This window comes from Mus pahari, chromosome 19 (assembly GCF_900095145.1).
Source record: "Mus pahari chromosome 19, PAHARI_EIJ_v1.1, whole genome shotgun sequence".
Classification (NCBI taxonomy): domain Eukaryota; kingdom Metazoa; phylum Chordata; class Mammalia; order Rodentia; family Muridae; genus Mus; species Mus pahari.
The window spans coordinates 63438476-63461804 of NC_034608.1; the positions used below are offsets into that span (position 1 = coordinate 63438476).

At 46.2% G+C, this 23329-nt stretch overlaps 1 protein-coding gene across 3 annotated transcripts in view; it reads right to left on the reverse strand.

The window, feature by feature from the left end:
- The window catches only part of Stox2 (storkhead box 2), a 237571-nt gene that overhangs the window by 101832 nt on the left and 112410 nt on the right, over positions 1-23329 (reverse strand). The window contains exon 1 of one of the 3 annotated variants that reach the window (XM_021219024.2): positions 7881-9610. The exons of the other annotated variants lie outside the window; for them this stretch is intronic. Within the exon in view, the coding sequence (XP_021074683.1) occupies positions 7881-8046 (166 nt within the window). The 5' untranslated portion in view covers positions 8047-9610. Of the gene's footprint in view, positions 1-7880; positions 9611-23329 lie in introns of those variants that run through there. 3 annotated transcript variants of the gene reach the window in all.

Genomic DNA, 23329 nt, shown 5'->3' on the forward strand with positions numbered 1-23329 from the left:
GTGTGTGTGTGTGTGTGTGTGTATACACACAATCTAGGCTTCACATAGGAATAAAAACGTCTGTGCTTTTCTAGGCCCGGCTTCTCTCACTTGTTGAGGTGATCTCCAGTTCCACCCATCTTCCTGCAAACCCCCTCTTTCTTTGCAGCCAAATAAACCCCCCACTGTGAGTGTACACAGTGTGTCTTCTTTACCAGTCATGTCGCCGGACAGTTAGGTTCATCCTATAACTTGGCTACTAAAGACAGTGCTGCACTGAGACAGATGATGAGCAGATATCTCTGCCGTATGCTGATCTGGATTCTCTAGGTGCATTCTCAGAAGAGGTGTAGTTGGATCAGGAGGTTCCACTGCTGGATTTTTGATGGACCTCCATGCTCCTTTCCATAGTGGCTATACCGGTTTACATACCCACCAGCAAGATATAAGGGTGCCCTTTATTTTCTTTTACTTCTTAAAACCAACTAGTTCCAAAGAGTAATCCGCTCCTCTGCCTGCCAGGTCCTCTCTTTCATCTTCCTCCCATCCCTCCCTCCGCGGCCTATACAAGTTCTCGTTCAAGTACACAGTTCCCGTGACAGTCAGGCCAATGCGTTCTTCGCAGCTGGTTATTTGGTTAAATGCTTTTAGCCAAAAAGAGTCATAGTCTCGTTTTAATGGGGATTAGAAAAAAAATATAATTATCAAGTGAAACCTGTAATTTTACAGAAAAGGTGTTTTCTTTTCCATTCACTTAACTAAAAAGTGAGTTGAGAGGGGAACCTGGAAGGTCCAGGTAAGGTAGTTTTGACCTGCGCTGACACCCGGGTCCCCATTACAGCAGCACCGCGTGCTAGAGGTAGCGAGATAACCAGACAAAGGGGTGCCGCTCTTCAGAGGGGATCCATGCCCACTTGGAGGAAGGAAGTTTGGTCAGATGTAATTGGACCAGTTCTCGCTACAATGAGCTATTTACACAGTAAGGCCAGACCGCCAGACAGCATCTTTGATCCCTTCCGCATGTGACCAGCTGTACTGGAGCCCTGGATAAAGGTGGGGCGCGAGCCAAAGTAGGGAAAGTGGTCGTAGGGTGGGTATTTTGTTTTTGTTTTTGTTTTTGTTTTTGTTTTGTTTTGTTTTTTTCGAGACAGGGCTTCTCTGTGTAGCCTTGACTGTCCTGGAACTCACTCTGTAGACCAGGCTGGCCTCGAACTCAGAAATCCGCCTGCCTCTGCCTCGAGTGCTGGGATGAAAAGCGTGCGCCACCATGCCCGGCATCATGTACTGCAGGATTACTACATGGATCCCTTCCCTGCAGACCTCCAAAGTACTAGACACACATGATACCCATCTATACTCCATGCCACCACACGTCACCTCTTCTCCAAATGGTTTTTTTCACTAGCTCCCTCCAAAAGCCACAAATCTATTACTTGCCTTATAAACTCAGGATTCACCCAAATTCCAGGCTTCTTCTTCCTTGCCTGGTTATGCCATTCTCACATCCCAAAGTTACAATATGATCAATTCCACACAGCATTGTATCTGGCTAATGCTGTCTCCCCAACCTTCCCCAATCCTTCTCCGTCTCTATCTCCTGAAATCCTAGCTACTCCTCAAGACCCTAGTAAGCCCTCCCTCCAGGTGTTAACTAGCATCTTCCCCTTCTCTGAACCCTGTTCAGCCTCCACCAATCCAGACTTAACTGCTCTACTTGACTCCTGACTATATATTTCAACTTTCAATTCCCAAAGGCTCACTCGTGAACAGCTACGGCTTTGTTGGATTATTTTTTTCTCCCATAGAAGGAGATGACTCAAAGGTAAGATCTTAAGATTGTATAGTATATAATAAACATACTTGGTAGGATAATATATAGCCTATAGAATTCTAGCTGTAGTAACTTCCCCAGTCATAAAAGGATGACTCACAACCAGACTTCCAGACACCCTTCCTTTCCTCCTCTTAAGAGAAGTCAGTCATCTAAAAGACATCAGAGTCCTGATGTGCGCCAAGCTCAAGGATGCTGGCACAAAAAGGATGTAAATGAAACAGGTGTTGTCAGTTAACAGCTGGCTGACCTGTAAAGGATGGGACTGGGTAAGCTGGAGGCACAGAGCAGAGCTGTTACGACACAAGCAAAAAGCAACTGTCACAGAAAGGATCTGGAGGAAGAAAATAAGAAGGGAGCAAGCTGGGCACACTGGGGTGCCCCTGCACCCTCAGCTATGGTGGAGGCTGAGGCAGGAGGGTTGAAAAGTCAAGCCAATTGGAGCTATGAGACCTAATCTCAAATCTTAAATCCCGGCAGCATTATACATGGACTATGAAGCACCAGCTACTCTCGGAGGCTTGGCATCGTATGAATGATATTTCAAAGGATGCTCACACACAAGAACAGGGCAGGCTCTAGAATCAGACAAGACGTGTTGACTCTGGAAGCAGAGATGGAATTCTGTCAGACCTGAAGAGGTGGGGGCGCGGGGGGGGGACAGGTTCTAAACAATGTTACAGAAAGTCTGAAACACACATAATGGCTCAGGTCTGAGCTCCCAGAGGGAATGGAAACACAGGGTAAGGAGGAGGTTAGAAAGATGTAGAAACAGTGGGGAAAGTCACAAGACTTCCTAGAGCCTGCAGTCCATAAACGACTCAATCCACATGCATGCAAGACATGACAAAGAGAATCAACTTCTCGGGTTTTGCTTTGGACCAGGTTAAAAAAAAAAAAAAAAACAACAAAAACAAAAACAAATAATAAAAGCCTTCTGGGGTCCCAAGAAGATTGGCCTGGAAAGCTGGTCCCTTTGGACAATAACAAAGAGCAGAAGATCTAAAGAGCTGGGGTAAAGAGACAAATTTAAAATATTCAAGTAGGAGAAATCAATAGGATTTTCTGGCCAGCTGGTTACACATTCCAACATCACATAAAAATAGTTTAGGGATTTACTACTTAGGGAAAAGTTTATTACATCCTTTTTAAAAAAAAAAAAAAAAAAAATCGCCCGCATCACTTCATTCTTGTGTGACTGTGGCCAGAGTAAATTTAGACTTGACTGGACTCTGCTCTCACTACAAGAAACCCACCTTCAGACATCACGCAGTTTTAAGGCATCACACAGTTTTAAGGCTGAGTAACAAATATGCTAAACTCCAAAGTTTGTGTATAATCCCAATAGCAAGAATCTAGCCAGATTTGACTCTCAAGTCATGCATTCAGCATAAACAATCTTATACGAAAGAATGCCCGGTAGTCTAATCTACTCCAAATCTCTGGAGGTACAGGGAATTTAAAGCCTCAAATGTCTAGGAGTTATAAACATTCTAAGGTTTTGTACAGCGTACTCGTTTTCTTTTTTCCTTCCTTTTCTTTTTTTTTTTTTTTCCGAATAAAAAAATTTCCCAAAGACTGTAGAAGATATTGAAATACCAGGAGAGGTAGCCTTTGTAAACTGCCGGTGTTCCCTTGGGAAACGATGAATAAAGAAAGTCCTTACACTCCGAGAGTACCATCCCTCCCTTCCACCGGCTTGATGAGAGCGGTCAGTACGGGTAGCAGCAAATCAAAACCATTGGAAGAGAAGAGCCAACGAGGAAAGAAGGAGAAACGGGATGCTATTTATTAAAGCTTGTCACCTGGCCACAGTGAGGCACACATTTAACTCGGGGGGGCCTAAGGATGGCAGGAAGCAGGGTTCCAACATGCGCAGTGAGGCACACATTTAACTCGGGGGCCTAAGGATGGCAGGAAGCAGGGTTCCAACATGCGCACAGCTCGCGCATCGAGACGTCCACGGCTCCACTGTATGGAGAAGGGCAAAGGGCTCTCCTAATGGTCAGGTGCTAGGTCCAGAAGTCCAGAGCTTGCTCATTAGAATACCTCTATAATGAAGCGCGGGGGCAAAGGACTCATTACAGACAGAGGGAGGCCATCTGACTGGCAGGGGACACAGCTGGCTCAGGCAGGCCATGATTAGAACCTTCCTGTCTGTCATCCACCCTCAGGTGTCCTACAGTACACCTGAGAGCATGAGGAATTGGCTCACACTAAAGGGCCCAGAACTAGATTCTGCAAAATGGAAAACCAATAAACTAATCGGGTCAGGTGCCAGCCATGCCTCCCCGATTAATTAAGAACATTAAACCATCACCAGACAAAGCGAATCTACATGTTTGCGGATGTCAGTGTGGGCTTTTATTTTGTCTTTCTTTTCAAATTCCTTAGGGCCATAGAATGAAAAAAAATCTTGACTTTCTTCCTTAAAGGCATTACTTAAAATTAACGCAAGAATTGACCTAAAATTTGTGGTCACCATCCTGCTTTCTCATGCGTGTGCCAAGTCTTTTACGGGCATGCTCAGTAGAGGCTGAAGACTAGAAAAGTTAACTTGCCATCTTGATCGATGGGAGACTCCCCCCACCGAAATCCCAGCAGCATTATACACGGAATATGAAGCACCAGCTGCCCTCGGAGGCTTGGCATCGTATGAATGATATTTCAAAGGATGCTCACACACAAGAACAGGGCAGGTTCTAAAGGCTTTGCCCACAGACCGCTTAAAGTCCTCCAATCATTTCGCAGTGGCCCAGGATCGTGGCTGCCAGTGTTCAGCTCTGGGTACTGCAGAGTTCCTTTCTCATGGGGAGTTTGACTCTAGCTGACACCACCATTTCTATCCAGTGCTAGGAAAATGAGGCAGAATGGTCCCACCACCTGCCCCAACCTCCTCTCCTCTTGGGATGCTGTGCACATTTTTTTTTTTTTTATATTCAACTCGGTTTGAACAAAAGGCAAGATTCCCCAACTCCTGCCCAGAGGCACTGTGGGGTAATGAATATGGAAGAGGAACAGTGAACTCTTCTGCAGGCCCGTGAACTCCCTGGTTGCTAGGAGGCTAGGACTCTCAGGATCACTTTAGGTTTGATAACTGAAAAAGAGACACTGAAAGGGGGCATCGTCTTCAGGACCGAAAGGTTCAGTTTTCTATGCAGCTGTCTCCTTGCAGGACCTGGTCAGTGCTCTGTGTGTCTGCTCTGACCTTGGAAACCTACATTTTTCTCCTGAAGGGAGCAGAAAAGAACAGGGCCAGAGGTCAAGCCCACTGCTATAAATCACATCCCACACTGGTGACTACTGATTACCCATTAGAAATGGGACTGCCTCACTAAAACTTATAAAGGCCTAGACCTCTACTTGAAGCTCCTACTGTGTGCTAGATAGCTGAGCTAAACCCAGAATAGCTATCAGCGTGTATTTCTTTGAAAATGTCCTGGGATTGTTCTCATTTCCCAAATGTTATTTAAAAAAAAATTATTTCCCTTAATTTTCTTATGTTCTAGGGGGATTTCTAAAAAGTCTCTCCAAGATGAAGCTATTATAGATTATTTAGCACATTTTTTTTTTTTGAAGAGGCTTATCGGGCCCTCTGAATCCACATAATTTACCTACAACCAAAACTCCCCTTGACTGAAAATGGAATATGGCAACAGGAAATGGTGAAGCCAATGGCTGGGCTAACAGAAGAAAGCGTCAAGGGCTTTCATGTCCCTTCCTAAGTCACTTCATTTCCTAGTTCATGGTATGAGACAGGAAACAAAGGCTCAGTTTGCACCCAGGACAACCAACTTGAGACAAGTACATCCCCTCCCCATTTTGTAGGAGGAGCTTCTACCAAATGATCTCCATGGGTCTCATACAGCATCAGCTTCTAACACCTCCCACATGCTGAAAGGAGCCGAATTTGGTGAAGGAAATGATAAGATACTTGTGGTCTGGTGAAATCAGCACCCCAAAAGTTACACAGGAGAAAGGGCCCACTCCCCTCTCAATGCTCAGACCGACACTAAGGCATGCCCAATGCCTTAGTACCCACTGTTTCTTTCAATGAACACTAAATCTGCTTTGCATTCCGTGGACTAGATGACATTTACAATAAAACAGTAAGTAACAGCTCTCCTTCCTAGACAAGACCATGTTCTGTCCAACCCTGCATCCTCACGAGAATCTAGCAAGACACTGGTCTTGGGGGACACCCCACCAAACACTGAATGAATGACACAGCTCTCTCTCTGTCTCTCTGGGTTCCTCTGCTCTCCGAAGGAACCTGACATTGAATTCAACCACCAACTGGAAATGGACCATCCCAGGGAAGACCACCTGACCATCTGCAGGTGGCACTCGGGATGGAATGAGCAAATCGTGTAAAATTGGAACCCTCTTCCTCGTGCCCTCAAAGATGTCTCACAGCGCTGGGTAATCATGGACCTCTTTTGCAAAGTCTGAAAGTGTGATCACAAGGAAGCGAAGATGAGACGGGGGTGGGGGAGTGGGGGAATAGACTTCCTCAGGAGTGTGCCTGACATTATTAAAAGAGTCTCGCAGGCTTGTGAGAGAACTGATAGCCACCTGCCCTCCAACAGCTCCACATTCGGTGTCAATTCTGGGGCGGGGGTGGGGGGGCAGGAAAGAGGGGCTTCCTGAGGATGCAGTGAAAGTAACAAAAACCCTAAGTGAGGGAAGTCTGGGAGTAGCTAAACTCTCTTGTGTACACGAGGCTTATGGGCATGGTGTTCGAGGGTAGAGTTGGATCTAGGTGTACAGTGCGGTGACTGGCCATGAGCCTAAAGAATAGAGCAACCACAGCTGCCACTTAAATTACTTAAGCATAAACTATGGTTGTTACTTCCTTTCCAAAGCTGGTTTGTCACGAGAGAGAAAATCCAGGGAATGTGATTGCCAAAATAGCATGCAACATCCTTATGTTGCCTGATTTTGCAAAAAAAAAAGGGGGGGGGGAATAGTTACTTTGATTGAGGCTTTTCTGAGAATGGAGCCGTGGTCACATTACATTTTTAAAGTGTGAGACACTGACCTCAATTTAAAAGGATTTGCTATTGGGGAGAAAGTAAGGCTTGACTGTAAGTACCAACCACAAGCTTAAAACAAACTCCCCAGTTGAGACAGGGTTTAGGGTGATTTTGGTCTCCACGCTTCCACTACATTGCGTTTAACAGCCAATTCTTTCCAGAATGAAACATTGTTCACACCCTTACTTGTAAGGGACACAAAATGCAAGGTTCGCGCAGGATTTCCCCCTTCAGCATCTCCTGTCCAGTATCACAAGCCAGGAAGCCAAGCCAGCGAATGGGATTCAAAGAGAACCAGCTCATTCCAGGAGGCTCTGAGCAGTCACCGCTTTTTCACAAGAAACCTATTTTTTGAAGCCTTCAATTCCATGACCGTTGTGTTTGCCCTTCCCATCCGGCATGCAAAACACGATACAGCCTCCATTCCATCCACAGCACTGATGCAACCTATGCTTAAGTCCACGCGCAATCGTGCGAGCGTTCCGTATGCAAACACACCACGACTCCCTCCCCAAGCTTTCAATGAGCTCCTCCACGGCATAGCTCCTGCATACAAATTGAACCAGCCTCAGACGGACATGGGCAGAGCTCTCCCCTGCCTCGAATCTCCAGAACGGTGCAAAGAACCTGTTCTTTTTTTTTTTTTTTTTTTTAAGGGGGGAGGGGTGTTTAAATACCCTCTAAGCCATAATGCAGGCAGGCACAGGCGAACCTGGTATTGCGGGCAACCCTGAACGCAGGCTCGCCTTTCACAAAGCTTAGGGAAGGCTGCAAGCCATCCATCTCCCTGCAGACCAGATGCTCAGCTCAGTCCCCCTCCCCGATTTTACCTAACGAATAGCTCTCCAACCCCATATTGAGAGGGCCTGCTGTGGATCTTACAGAGGTACAAAATGGTGGATGGGAGCTAATTTTTCCCTGCTCTCCCCATACATAACTCGGCACATCCATCACTGCAGGTCCTCCTCTACCCCAAACCCCCAACTGGCCGAGGCGTAGCGATCACAGGCGGCGGTTGAACCGTGCTTACCAACCTGATGTCATGTAGCCCCTAGAAGCCTGGGGCGCGAAGGCCGCGGGGAAGCGCTTGTGCAGGCGGTAGTCCTTCTCGCTGCGGGACCTCATGCGGTCCGAGGCCCGGTCCGAGAAATCCGAGCTAGGCCAGGCTCGCCGCAAGGTTGTGCTCCGGGTCTTCTTCATGGTGGGGAAGGGCGACCCTGGTGCCCCGATAATGGGGCCTCAGCGCCAGGGCGCAGCGCGCAGCTTCATCCGTCTACCGAGGCCACGACCCGGGAGGACTCTGCGCACATTTTTTTCCCCCAGCCCCTCTTCTCCTCGGTGTCTACACAGCCGGCGGCAGGTCCGGCCCTCCCCACGCCCCCCCACACCCCCACGGAGAAGGCTCGGATTTTACACTCGTCCCACAATGCATTCCACTTCATTTGCAATCCGCCGGGCTTCCAGCTTCCAGATTCCTGGGGGGGAAGGCACGTTGGGAGGCTCGGCGTCCGGGAGGGGGCGGCCCGGGTGGGGGCGCCGAGACTTGCAGCGTGGAAGCAATGGGAGCGCAGACAATGGCCCGATTCAGCGCAGGAGTGCTTAGCCAACTGTGCGCCACAGCACAAAAGACCCAAACAAATGAGGAAGCTGAGGCCTCCCGGGGCCGACCGGGGATCGCACGCCCCGACAGCTTGACCGGTGGGCGGCAGCCCCAACCGCACTAGGAGGCTTCGGCTCGAGGCGTGGGGATGACAGCGTCCGAGTCGCGTCCCCCCGGACCTCCCAGCCGCGAGGGCCGCAGTCCCCGGCGTCCGCTGCCTCTGCTTCTCTCTCGCAGTACTCGGGAGGCAGTCTTCATTCCAGAGGCTCGAACGGGGGGCGCGCGGGAGCACCGGGACCGCCGCTGCGACAACGCAGGAAGAGCCCCGTTGGGTGCTGGCGACCGCGGCGCGGCGTCAGGCTTCCTCCTTCCGAGGCTGGCGGGGGCGCGGGAGGGTGGGGGCGCGTGCCGACACGCGTGGGTCCCCCGCCGCAGGCATACTCTTACTCACGGGCCGCGGCGGCTGCGGAGCCCGGCGATCGGCCCCCGCGCGGGGCCATCGCGGCTCGGGGACTAGCGCGTTGCGCTCCGGCACCGCCGAAAGCGGGAAGGCTACCCAGTGTCATGCTAATCTCGGGGCAGCGCGGAGGCTCGGCGTAGATCCCCGCAGCAAAGCCCCAGCGGCGGCGGCGGCGGCGGCGGCGACGGCGGCGGCGCGGGGCCTGGGCCCTGCGGATGACACCGCGCGGATCGTTCCACGTCTTTCCGATGGTCCCTCCCCCTCGCTCCGAGGGCTAGCCTTCGTGGGAACGCGCCGATCTGCGGCGCCCGGCCTGGCCCACCTGCGCCCAGCCGGAGACACGGGGCGCCGCGAACGCGCGGGGACGCCAGGCCCACGCCGACTGCCACGCGCCAACGGCCTGCGCCCTCTGCGATCCTGAGTGGAAGTCACTCCCCAATGGCCTGGCTGCGCTGGCGGGCCCGGGGCCTCTGCACCGCCGGGCCCTGCACAGCTGTTTATGGTCCAAGCACCAATCGCTGCAGGACAGCGGTGCGCGCGGAGGAGGGGGCGCGGGCCAGACGCGAGGTCACGCCGAGTTAAAGGCGCCCGGCCTGGCCGCCAGCCCCGCCACGCGCCGCCACTCCCATTCTTATCCACCACTCTCACCTCCCCATTTGGGTTGCCAAAAATGCGTTTTGAGCTCTAAACAAGGAGAATAAACCTGATTGCCTCTGGAGGTGATCTGTCATTTCCCGTTTGAGCTGGGTCTTTCTTTCTTTCTTTCTTTCTTTCTTTCTTTCTTTCTTTCTTTCTTTCTTTTCTTTAATGCATCTGTGACAACGAGACGTTCCCAATCATTTTAAAGGTGGCATTCCACGCTGATGGATGACAAGATGCAGAGCCAGAAATAGGAAGCCTTCATGGAGATGTGTGTTCGGCAGTCGGAGGGCCCTTAAGGGTTAAGATTCAGGAAGCTCTGGCAAGACATCCAGGAGGCAGAAAGGCAATGAGATCTAGAAGGGAGGCCATCATCCATCTCCAGTGTGTGTCTTGGTAATACATAGCCAGAATAACCTCTCTGTAGATACCAAGGGGGCGGGGATAAAAAGCCACAAGTCGCATATAAAACCTATAACTACATCAAGCAATATTAATTACTAACTACAAACCTATTAGCTAAATGTTCAGCGACCTCCTTTTAAATTCAAGACAAGCCCTTAAAAGGTACCCTTTGCTAAAATGGCAAGGAACAGAAAGACGACTGGTTTAGAAGATCAATGTGTAAAGGGGCCATAGAGGTGAATCTTTTGTTAATGTTTTTACGAATGGGCATTACTGACGTCCAAGTATCTCAAATCAACAAAACATCAACTCTCAAGACACTGAAATGGTCACACAAATTTTTGCAGTAATTGTGACTTAAGAGTGATTGTGATCATGTGACAACTTTGGTATTCATTCACTGGGCAGATTAAGTAGGCAAAATACCAAATATGGTCCCATGCAGAAAAGAAATGCAGAAAGCTGAGTTAAAGCCAAAAGTTGTGCCACATTTTATAAAGATGCATTAACCTCTGTGGGGCATGCCAGTAGCTGGGGCCTATAGCATGAAGAGCCCCTCAAAGAGTGAAGGGGTTGGAGTCCAGGGCCATGGGGACAGTGCAGAGGTCCCGAAGTCGAAATGAAGATTGGTTTCTGTTGGAAGAAATGCAAGAAGGCCAGTATGGCTGGAGTCAGAGCTCAACGGGAAAGCCGTGGGCGTGGGCAGTGAGGTCAGAGAGAGGGAGCATAGATCATGCAGGGACTTGCTGGCCATGTTCAAGGTTTTATTTTCTACTCTTGATAGACTGGGGGGCCACAGAAGGGCTCAAAGCAAAAATACAGCCATAATTTTATAATTTCTATATAGAAGGAGTTCAGAGGGTATAATATAAGGCAGGGGCAGGTTGGTAATTACATGTAGTATGTTTTTTAAAAATGATCATGTTCACACTGTGAAAAGATGAGTGGGGCTGGTGTACATTTGAGAACGAGAGCTACATCTGGTCTCAGTCGCTGGTGACAACAGACCTTGCAGGGAACTGAGAGCATCCACTGGCCAAGCAGCCACACCAGACATCTAAGAAGCAGGCTGCAAACATGCCGGGGGGCTCTCAGAACCCTGATGATGCATGAAGCAGGTATGGTAGCCGCCACCAACCACCCACCCCCACCACTGTCAGTAACTGACTCACCCACGTCAGCTAACAATGCGCAATGGTCATCCCAAGAGAACAGATGAGTGCAGCCACTGGGAAAGACAGGTTCAGCACGTCCGTCCATCCATCCGTGCTATGGAAAAGACTGCTTAGTGGATCCCCAGCCACTATGCCTAACCTCCAAGTCCTCCTAAAGCAGTCGCGTATCCTAGTCATGAACTATCCACCAAGTCAGCCCATTGTTGGGAACCCCAATATCCAGTCTGAGAAATTCACAACAAAGATTTAATTGCTGGGGATTCGGTTCAACCACAAGAATGGGGAGCTTCGAGTCCATTTTCTAAAATTAAATTTTTAATCAAGCTTAAGAAGCCTTTACATATTAAATTTTATGTATGAGATCATAAATACTAATGGGATCTATTTTGTGATTCTTCGATTGTGTCGTTGTTTTTAGGCTCATTTAAGAAGGAAAAGTGTAAAGTTTGACTGAGATTCTCCTTTAAAATTTAAATCATCTAAAATTGTCAGATTTGTCACCTGTTGAGTGAATTTAAGAGGCACAGAGTGTGCACCCCAGATGGTAGGGACATCTTGTTCAGTGTTTTAACCAGGTGACTAGGAAAGGCTAGTAAACACTTGGAAAGATCTGAGCTGAAGTCTTTCCCAGTGAGATATGTCAACTGATTAAAAAATTTTTGAATATACCAAATATACAGTATTAAAAATAAAAGGGAAAACTCAAATGAATTTTCTGATTTTTATATCAAAAGCATGCCTTCTACAGAATGGGAGAAAATGCAAATCATAAATCTAATAAGGGATTAATTTCCCCCAATACAGAGAGAATTGTTAAAACTCAAAGCAACAACAACACACACACACACACCAATAACACACTCCAGAAGCTTCAAAGTAGACACACAGATAGCCAGTATTAAACACTAGAGTCACAAACAAAAATATGACTATAATCACATAAAAATCCTCAACATCATTAACCATCAGAAAAATCCATGTATTTATCCAAATACTTATCAAAAGTATTTTACTATAAGATACCCTAATAACCTTTAGGAAGGTTGTTATCAAAAAGAGGCGGGAAGAGAAGGAAAGGAAGCTCTCCAGTGTATAGAAACATTAGAGCCCCTATGTATGGTAGGCAAGATTGAATAACAGTATGTCAATACTTCAAAAGGTTAAAAACAGGATTAAATAGGATCCAACAATACACATCTGAATATGCGCCCGAATGAACTGAATGCAAGGTATGAGAGAGAGAGAGAGATGTGCAAGCAATGTTCATAGCAGCTGTATTCATCGACGTCAAATTGTGAAAGCAGCTGGTTTTCCATCAGTGCATAAACAATATGTAGCTAGTCCATACAGCGGAATATTACTCAGCTTCCGAAAGCAAGGGCGTTTTAAAATCTGCTGCAACTCAGACAAATCTTGAGGACACCATGCTAAGTGATATGTCAGTCACCACAAGACAAATACAGTCTCCCACTTACATGAAGTAGAACAATCAAAATCCCAAGAGCGGAGAGAAGAGTGGCTTCTGGAGCTGGGGGGGGGGGGTGGCAGAGCGAGGAGGTTCCTGGGTAATGGACAGAGGGTTTCAGCTTTATGAGAGGAAGGTGCTCATGGGAAGTGGTAATGAGTACCAACTTTCTAATGCCCTCCACCTTGCCAGGCACCTTACAATAGCTAAGATGGAACTTTTCTATTATGTGTATCTAGCACCATAATAATAATGTTATAATACTAAGGATGCTTGAAAAAGCCACAGGGAGTCATAAAAAATTATGTCTACCTAAAATTACATATAATATGTATAAGTGTACATGGGTATATAGCATGCGTTTGTGGGGGGGTGGGGGGTGGGGGTGTGTGTGTGCACGCAATGGGATGGAAATCATGCCTGGTACGGCAGACTTAGCCAAATTTTCATGACAGGTGAGGCCAGAGAACCTAGAGAAGAACATACGACAGCCACAGCCCTAAACCAGTGTAACCTCTAACTACATTCTAAACTGTTATCACTATGCCCACAGGAGTAGGTAAAATGGCATCCTCTATCAAAGAAACCCATCATGGCAGCAGATGGAGCCATTAGAGAAAACCATGGCTGGTCAAAATGCAGAGAACGAACATCTGATCATAGGGTGCGCAGCCCCAGTAGAGACCATCTCAGGAGAGAAAAGGACCAGGAGCTCTTCTGAAAGATTTGCATCTTACAGAAGACGTATAAAAGGGACGCTGCACTCGTGAAATCTTAGCAACAGTGTTGTCCAAACAAGAGCTGAATAATGACAACGCCCCTGACATCATCCCAACATGGATGGTGGAAGTCTCACAAAACCCCGCCCCAAAAAGAAGAGCTATAGATAATATCCAACAAGAGAGGAAGAAGAGCACCAGCCTTCCTCAGGGAGGAGCTCCCTACCTAGCTATCCAGTACCAAGGGGTCAACCCCAAAAACATGTACATAAAAGCCTCACTAAATAGGCTCAGCAGGTTATATTTATATGTTTACTAATTTATGTAAATATATGTAATGATAATGATATGTCAGAGATTTGAGAGGAGGAAGACACAGAAAGTACTGGAGGGAACATTGTATGAAATGTAATAAATTTAATAGTAATAATAATACTTTCTAATTAAATATACCAAATTTGAAGGTACAAATCAACTTAAGAAAGTGTATTTACCTATGCCCCTACATGAGCCTAACTATTCAATAAAGGAAATTTAGATTTCAATTTAACTTGATCACTTGTACCCATAACATTCCTCTTTCAATGTCATTACAAATGTATTAACCAAATGCGACACTGCAAAACCAAAAAGCACCAGCCATCTTAGAGAAGCAGGCAGTGCAACTGACTCATTAAAACCAAAACCGGCTTTTATTTAACTTTAATACACTGTTACTTAATACACTATTTTTAAAAACTGAATTAAGTCCAAATCTTCATTACTAGATTTCTTTTTTTTTTTTTTTTTAATGGCCCAAATCAAACTTTTCTCCACACTTGGTCAAATTCTACTTGAAAATTTGCATATGAGGCTACCGGTGGCTTCTGCAGGTCCAGTCAGGTTCTTGTCAAGATTTCAGACAGATAAAAAGTGAAGGGTGCTTTGTCCTATAAATGACCCAGCCTGACCTGAAGAGGAAGCAGCTCTCTGTGTGTGCCAAGGCTTCACTTGTGGTCAAGCTCTTGCCTTCTTTAGGAATTGTAGATGTGCAACTATTGGGGTGCACGATGAAGCCTCCACATTGCCTATGTGATGTGTCTTAGGGTTTCCATTGCTGTGAAGAGAGAGACACCATGACCACACAACAACTCTTATAGAGGAAACCATTTAATTGGGGCTGGCTTACAGTTTCAGAGGTTTAGACCACTATCATCATGGCAGAAAGCATGGCAGAGCACAGGCGGACACAGCATATATTTCTCCTTCCTCCCCCCGTTAATATAAATAAGCATCTCTTAACTGCCTGCTCTATTCACCCTTCAGTTCCTTATATGATTTCTTGTTGGCCAGTGTTGTCCACTTCGTCCTTGTTGGCTTGTCCCCACGTTCCATTACCATTCTCCCCTGGCTCTCTGGCTCCTTGGTGTCACCTCTTGATGGAGTAGCACAGGTTGGTCTCCAAATTTTGTTCCAGTCCCTTCTGTATAGTCGCAAGTTCACTTGCAGAGCTCAACAACATTCTCTGCTTTCTATTAACCTCCGTAAGTGAATGTTTTCTTCCCCCCCCCCGGCCCCACTCGCTCCAGTCATATTTATTTCATATATGTGGGTACACTGTCACTGTCTTCAGACACAGCAGAAGAAGGCATTGCATGCCCATTACAGATGGTTGTGAGCCACCATGTGGTTTCTGGGATTTGAACTCAGGACCTCTGGAAGAGCAGTCAGTGCTCTAAACCACTGAGCCATCTCTCCAGCCCAAGTGAATGTTTTCTAAAGTGTTCCTTACCATCCCCTTCCATCCTCCCCTCCCTACAAACGATGATGTCCTACTATCAATAACCAGTTCACGCTACTCACTACACAAAATTCAGCACTCTTGCCTTACACTTCCAATTTCTCAGGTCTTTTTTTTTCTGTAACCGTGTTGTGTGCATGTGTGCTGCCTGCAAACGTATGTGTGCTGCCTGTGCACATATGTGGTGTACACGTACGTGTGCAGGTGAGCAGAAACCAGAGGTGGGATAGGGCGTCTTCACCTTATGACCTTGAAACAGAGGATCTCACTGAGCCTGGAGCTTGGCCTGCTAGCCAGCCAGCCCCAGTGATCCTCCTGCCTCCGCTACCCATGTTGCTGGGATAATAGGTATATGCACCACTAGCCCTTGCTTTACATGAGCGCAGGGAGATTGGAACGCAGGTCCCACACTTGTAGCAAATGTTCATACTAAGCCATCTCTCCAGCCCCACATCTGTGGTCTCGGTGCATACCCCCAAGCCGAGTGACCATATGCTTGCCATCGTCAACCGAGACAGGAAGCAGGAAGCTGTCTCCATTTCATCTCTCTCTGAAGAGTACTGCCTGGTCTCTCCCTCACCTAGACTCTGTCCATAACTCCGTTGGGTCACTAGATTCTGTGCTTCTACTACTGTCTTATACTCTGGAGGCTCGAGTCAAGGCTCTCTCTAGGGAAGGCCAAGGCAGCTCACAAACTGAAAATCAGCTCACTTGCAAAAAATATAACACAATCAATAAAATAACATAATGTTGCAAAATCTAAAAGTTGAAACAAAATATATGAGAGGTGGACATGGCGATAAACACCTATAATCCCAGAACTGAGGTGTCGGAAAGAAAAGACTATCAAGGTCACCCTGGTGTGAGCGCGCGTGCGCGCGCGCACACACACACACACACACACACACACACACAAACAGAGTGGTGGGGGTTGGGGGCAAACTTCAGGTAATCACATGCCTAACTTATTTGTTAGAAAAGCTTCTAAACTGAACTTTTTAATTTGAAAATCAAACTTGAGAATCAGTGATTTGGTGCAATATTAAAATAATAGTTTAAAGTCATCATTGGACTGTACAGCAAAATAATTAGATATTTTGGGTTGCATATTAACTAGCATGGAGTAGCCCCACTTCACTAGTGAACGCAGTCTGAGATAACGGAAAATATGGAACCATCTTCTCTGGCAAGGTTAGGCAGTAAGAGTAAGTACTTAGTTTGGTTCGGTGAGCTTTGTTACCAGAAGTTATTCTGCATAGGGCATGTATTTAATAACACCTACATACTCTTCTTTGGGGAAATACACCTGGGGGGTTGTAGCAATCTTACGAAATGCTCTTCAACGTTGTTAACATACATTTTCACTGCCAGCAAGATGGCTCAGCAGGTAAAGGAGCTTGCCCGCCAAGCAAGTCTAAGGGCATGAGTTCAATTCTTGACAAAGAAAGAACTGAGTCCCAAAACTTTTCTTCTCAATAGCAAATGCATGCAGTACAGCGGCGCGGTCCCCCTTGTGTCCCACTCACACACAATAAATAAATGTTACTATTTTAATTTCCAATGAAATCTAAAGAGTCCTCAACTCTCTTTACTCAAAGACACCAGCTAAACAAAATTCAATGTATGCCCTGTGAGCCCAAGTATAGTTGAGTCGCTTTTATTTCTTCCAATGTGTGTGCATGTGCAGATATACGTGTGTGTGTGTGTGTGTGTGTGTGTGTGTGTATACAACATATTCAGGCATTATTCTTCAGGAGCCTCATTTTTGACAAAGGGCCTCTCACTGGACCCAGATGTTCAAAGATAAGTCTAAGGAGGCTGGTCACAGAGCCCTCAGAGCTCCTTACCAGTAGTGGAATTTCGACACTCCTGTCTCTTTTTTTCCTTGAGTACAGAGGCTCAAACTTGCACGGCAGGCATGCCATTGGCTAAGCCATCCTCCCTGCCCCATGAATCACCTTTTAAAAATCTGTCTTGTTTTGAAATATTGTTTTTGTATATTGGCTCACACTGCAGCTACATCTGCATATTTGAAGAAGCAAAAGTTAATAACTCGAGTAAGCGAAAAGAGCACATAATTTAATCTTTTTACAAAGCCTGGAGCAACCCAGGACCCTCCCACAGAGAACGGGGTTTCGCTAGAGCAGTGGTTCTCAAACTGTGGGTAGCAATCCTTTTGTGGGATGATGGGCACACAACCCTTCTAAGGGGGTCACCTAAGACCATCCAGCATATCAGGTATTTGCATTATCATTCATAACAGTGATGAATTACAGTTATGAACTATCAATGAAAGTAACTTTATGCTTGGGGGTCACCACAACATGAAGAACTTATTAAAAGGTTGACGCGTTAGGAAGGTTGAGAACCACTGCTCTAGAGAGACCCAACATTTGTCTGAGACTCAAATGGCCAACCGCATGTTCTCCCACATGAAGTCTAAATTTGAGAATGAGACAGGCTGAAGCAGAAGTCATAGGCTGATGTCAGTAGAGGAGGAAGAAATCCAGTTACTTGATATACATGGCTGACAAGTTTAAAAATCTCCCCCACCCCCACCCCCCATTTTCTACAGACATCTCTGGCTTCTGCTGTGGAAATCAGGGATTAGCATTTGCTTCTCCTGCCAAGCGCCTAGAAGCAGAGCAAGAGTTTCTCCACAGCCTCTTCACGCGTTTCCTCCGGCTCCTCACTTGCCCAACCTGCAATGACGAGCTGAGACCCCTGGGATTCTGTAAGTCCCTTGGGTTATCATGACTGACGCTGTCCTCAAGGTATTTAAAAATAAAAACGAGCATGTGTGTAACTCTCACCGTTTCGTTTTTTTTTTTTTTAATGCATACTTCATATTTATGTTCAGCAAATCCTTGACATATTTTGCTATAACACAACCAGGGGATTTTGTGTCGTAGAAAATACATTCACGGCCACTTCCCTCTCTCATTAAAAAAATCATGACGGGACTGGTGAGATGGCTCGGCAGGTGAAGGAGCCTGCCACCGAGCCTGCCAACCTGAGTTGGAGCCCTAGAACTCAGGTGGCAGAGGGAGAAACTGACTTCTGAGAGTTCACCTCTGACCTCCACTTTTGTCACATGACACATGAGCACACACACACACAGATGCACAGACACACAAATAGAGCTATAAATCCAGAAGTAAATACTGGCAAGACAATAATGGGAAATGAACCACTAAAGTATGAGACAACAGTCGACTCACACAGATACTTCCAAACTCTGTAGTGCACACTGCCACCAGAAGCCCCTAACCAGCAACTCTCCCAGTTCCCATTCCTGAGACTTTGTGTTCCTTACTTAAAAGATCACTTTAAGCACAGGTTTCCACATGTTTGTTCTCCTGAGATCCCAGGGCAACATCACCCTGGGCTCCTATCACTATGGATACAAAACACAAAATACATTCGTCCTCCAACACCACTTCCTGTCTCTGGTTGTCTTGAAGCCAGAGGAAGACATTGGTATCCTGGCCTATCACCACTCTGCCTTATTCCCTTGGGATGGGGTCTCTTCACTGAACCTAACCTTTACATCTTTTAGTTAGACTGGCTGGTAAGCAAAGTCCAAAATTCTTCCTGTCTACAGAATCACACACACACACACACACACACACACACACACACACGTACACACACACATGCACAAGTGTGTGCACACAAACAGAGGCACACACAAACTGGAATTGGAGGTATAGGCGCATGTGGCCACACCTAACATTTTACACTGCGAATCCAAACTTAACTCCTCATGCTTGGCATGACAAATAACCTTACGCCCCAACCCCCAAATGTTGTACTTAAGGAAAAAATAAAGAACCCTTTATAGGGACCCCAGGGAGAAGATAAACCCTTTTGAGAGTTAGAACTTAGCTGGACAATGCAGCAAGGGCAGGCGTTACATCTCTAAGGCTCAGAGACACTAAGCAATTGGTCCAGAGATGGAAGAACTAGAATTCCTTTCTGAGGATCCCTTTCCAAGCTGTTTCTCCGCCCTGTCCCCACTGCCTCTGTAATACCTAATATGAGCGGTTACTGCATTACAAACCTTGGTCTCAGTTGACTACCTCCCAGTGTTGAAGCGATCTTACGAATAAGTGCTTATGAGTACACACACACAGGAACACTAGGATACAGATTTACTCAGATCCCTCCAACAATCCACCCACCCCCACCCCAGCTCCCCTCTAACCCTCACACATTTCCACAGATGGGGCACGAGGAAGAAGGAGTTGGGCATGCGTGTTTCCTTCAGACTAGTCCATCTTGAGCATTTTCTTTTCTCGTTCTGTTTGTAGGTCAGCACAGAGCTCCTTCCCTGAGCAACAGAAGCCCAAACTACTACTGCCCTGGATTGGGAAGAATAGACCATCTCTCCGACAGGTAGCTTCCAGTAACTGAGGAAGTATTTTACAGGGACAATTTAAAAGAGGCAAAGTTCCAATACCTCCTGTCTAATCCAATTTCACTCACGGTGTTTATGTTTTTGTTTATTTTCTTGTTTTTAGAACTCCAGGTATTTACATTTTTAGACTCGATTATGTAAGAATCCCTAGGGCTGGGGGTGGCTCAGCAGTAAGAATGCAAAACCAAAGACATGAGATCAGATCCCCGATACCCATGTAAAACCCTGGCGTGGCCGGTAACCTCACCACTGCTATGTGGGGGACACAGACAGGAGGCTCACTAGGGCTGATGTCAGCCTAGGTGAAAAATGGCTCGCTCCCAGGTTGAGTGACAGGCCCTAACTCAAGGGAATATGGGCGACAGTGGCCTTGACCTGTGCACATCCGTATACACAAATAACACATATACAAAATAAAGGGGAAATACAAAATTTCTTCATCAGTTCCGGTGACATTCAGATGACGTAGACACGGCCTTGACTGACGGCTAACATCACTGCTCACACAGAATGAAAACTTACACATGCTGTTATCAATAACATCCTCGGAGGTGACTTGAATGGCTTGCTTGAAACTTTTCCCCCACGTTTAGCAGTTTAAGTATATTAAGCTTCTGAAGTCATATGATATAAGGAAGGTGTGGCAGAAGTTAGATTCTCTGTTGTTTTTGCATAGAAGGTTATTAGTGAATAACGGACTGCAGGAGATTTTGTTAAGTGTTCTATTACTGCATATTACTTACCCAGGATAAATAAATAAATAAATAAATTTATTTATTTATTTATTTGTGTGTGTCTGTATACATGCACACACGTGTCACAGCTTGCTTGTGGAAGTCGCAGGGCAAATGGGGAGGAGTCGGTTTTCTCCTTCCAACATGTGAGTCATAGGATCAATTCAGGTTGCTGGGTCTGGTAGTAAGCACTTTCACATGCTTGCTCCTCACCATGAATGAGGATGAGTCTGATCTCCCGATCCCACCTTGAGATCACCAAGAATAATGGTGAATACGACCTCGTGTGTAGGGTGAGGCAGAAGCTGGAGGATCTGCAGACTTCTTGACCAGCTGGCCAAATAGGTGAGTTCCAAGAGATCCTGTATCCACTAAACAAGGAGGGTGGCATTTGAGTAATGGCACCCAAGGTTGACCTCTGACCTCCACAAGAATGTGTGCATATAGACACAAATATACAGAGACAGAGAGACAGAGACAGAGACAGACAGACAGACAGACAGACAGACACACACACACACACACACACATTGTGGGTGGAAACAGTTCAAAAACACACCTTCTGAGGAAAAGGTTGTACATTTTTGAATGAGGTTAATTGCCAGCTCTTCCTCAGGATTTTGGGTTAGTCTTTCAGGACTGAGAGCACTGTGTTGTCCAGTCACATCTTCCTCTTCTCCGATGAGTCATTTTGACTCGTACCCAGACTCACCGCTCATCTATGCTAGAGATGCCAAACCCACAGAAGAGAGCTGTGAGTCTAGAGCCTGGAACTCTCATAGCCTCTGAGGACAATATTCAACATGCAATGGTAACTGCCTACCATCTTTATAAAGGTAATGGTATATGAAATGTTCAAAAAGGGTTTTTGCCTAAAATCCCAATAAATCTTATTTTTTTATGTTTATTTAAAAAAATACCTTCTGTAAGATAAATTGCGTACATTTAAGTTTTGGACATAAAAAAAATTACCAATAAGATCAGGCGTGTGTGTGTTTGTGTACATGTGTGAATGTGTGTGTGTACGTGTGTGTATGTGTGTGAGTGTGTGTGCGTGTGTGTGTGTGTGTGTGTGTGTGTGTGTGTTTGGTAGGGGGCATAACTGTCTGCTTTCTGTCACCCCTAAGTAGGTCTCTCTTGCCTTCCTAGCTCCCCTAGGGCACCAGGCAGTCCAGGTGCAAAGAGGCCACCACCTTCTCCCAGTCCTCCAAGCTGCAGGTTCTCTGGCCAAGCAGAAGAGCAGAACAGAGGCAAGTTGGAACAGTCCTCACGTGAGGGTGGCCCAGCATGCAAACCCAGTTAGATCTACAGCCTACACCTCGATTCAGCCTGCGAGCAGGTATCCACGTGGTCACACTCTGCCATCAAAAAGACTGACACCTACAAGCGTTGGCCTCACTGATGAGAAAACGGGAGGTCATGGCAGAAATGGGATAGGGTCCAATGCAGATGATAATCCACCAGAACAGTGGTTCTCAACATCTGGGAGTTGCATATAAGGTATCCTGCATATCAGATATTTATACTGCCGTTCGTAATAGTAGCAAAGTTACAGTTATGAAGTTGTAATGAGATAATTTCATGTTTGGGAGGTGACCACGACATGAGAAAATGTATTAACGTGTTGAAGAATTAGGAAGGTTGAGAACCCTTGCTCCAGAAAGAGACAGACAGCAATAAAGGAAACAGAAAGTTGAACCCAGACATTTAATGGGGAACAATTTTGTTCCGAAAGAATCAGAGACTAATTTCCAAATGATATTTAATCTGGCTTCCTGACTCTACAGAGTCTGTGTTCACACATCTCTAGCTCCCTGGAGACAAGCTTCCCATAGATTTTTTTTTTCAACAGTCATGATACATTTTTAAACTTAAACTATTTGAATTATAGGAACAGGGGAATCCCTCATGGTGGGCTCTGACAAATCAATATATTCCTGCAACACTTGAGAAGTAGAGGCAGGAGATCACAAGCTCAAGGCCAGCCTTGGACTACGGAAGACAGTCTGTCTCAAAAATAAACAAATAGACATAAATCACAACTTAGATCCTGAAACAATCCAAACATAACTGCCTAGCATGAGAAGGCCAAGTCTTAGTGGATTAGAACATCCTTTACTTGTAGTATTAATACATCTCATTACCCCACACCAACCTCAGCAACTAAAATAGGAAAGTTTAATAGAAAGTAATTGGACATATCTGTCAGAGTCTACTTGACTGAGATTGTAAAAAGTTGGGGCTAAGAGCATCAGGCTTCCCAGAAGTGTCTCCGAGGCCTCAGTCAAAAGGAACTCCTGAGCTGCCTTGGATGAGCTCCCAGCTCTTTGACAACGCCTTCAGAATTTTGCTCAGCAAGGGTTGTTTTCCCTACAAAACTTTTGCTAATGCAGGGTAGCTTAGGAGATATAGGGAATGCATTAGAATTGAAATATGCCTACCAGCATATAAATCCAACTGGTCTACCTCCTGGCTAAACGACCTGAGGTCGTCCTATTCTCCTATCTCCCCTTCTTCCCTGGCTCCAGAAGAAAAAGATTCAATTCTTTCTATGAAATGGTCCTGCTTGAAATAGTGGCCAGGCAATTAGCCCATGCTCAGTAAATAGTAATAAAATTATTTTCAGGATAAGTCTTTACCTGACCCAGGAATGAACGACACCTTTCTGCCTGCCATGTTATCACACTGAGTAAGTCAAGCATTCTGTTTCTTTTCTATGCCTGTTCCTCACTGTGTGTTTGTCAGTGGTTATCCTTCAGAAGCCTCCTAACCTTACAGAGTGTAAAATTAAAGCTGGTGAGACAGCTCAGCAGGTGAAGGCACGCGCTGCCCAGCCCAGCAACCTGAGTGTGATCCCTGGAACCTGCATGGTGGACTCCTGCAAGGTGTCCCTCTAGCCTCGACTCCAGGGTGGTGGCACATGCAAACTCACACACATGTACATATGTGCATAGGATGAATACATGCAATATAAAAAAATTTAAAGGAAGTTTCAAGTTAATCATAATCCCTACAATACAATCTCTCAAGCAAGTAGACCAGAGTACTTCAACACAGGGCATGCACACACATTGTGTCTCCGGTTT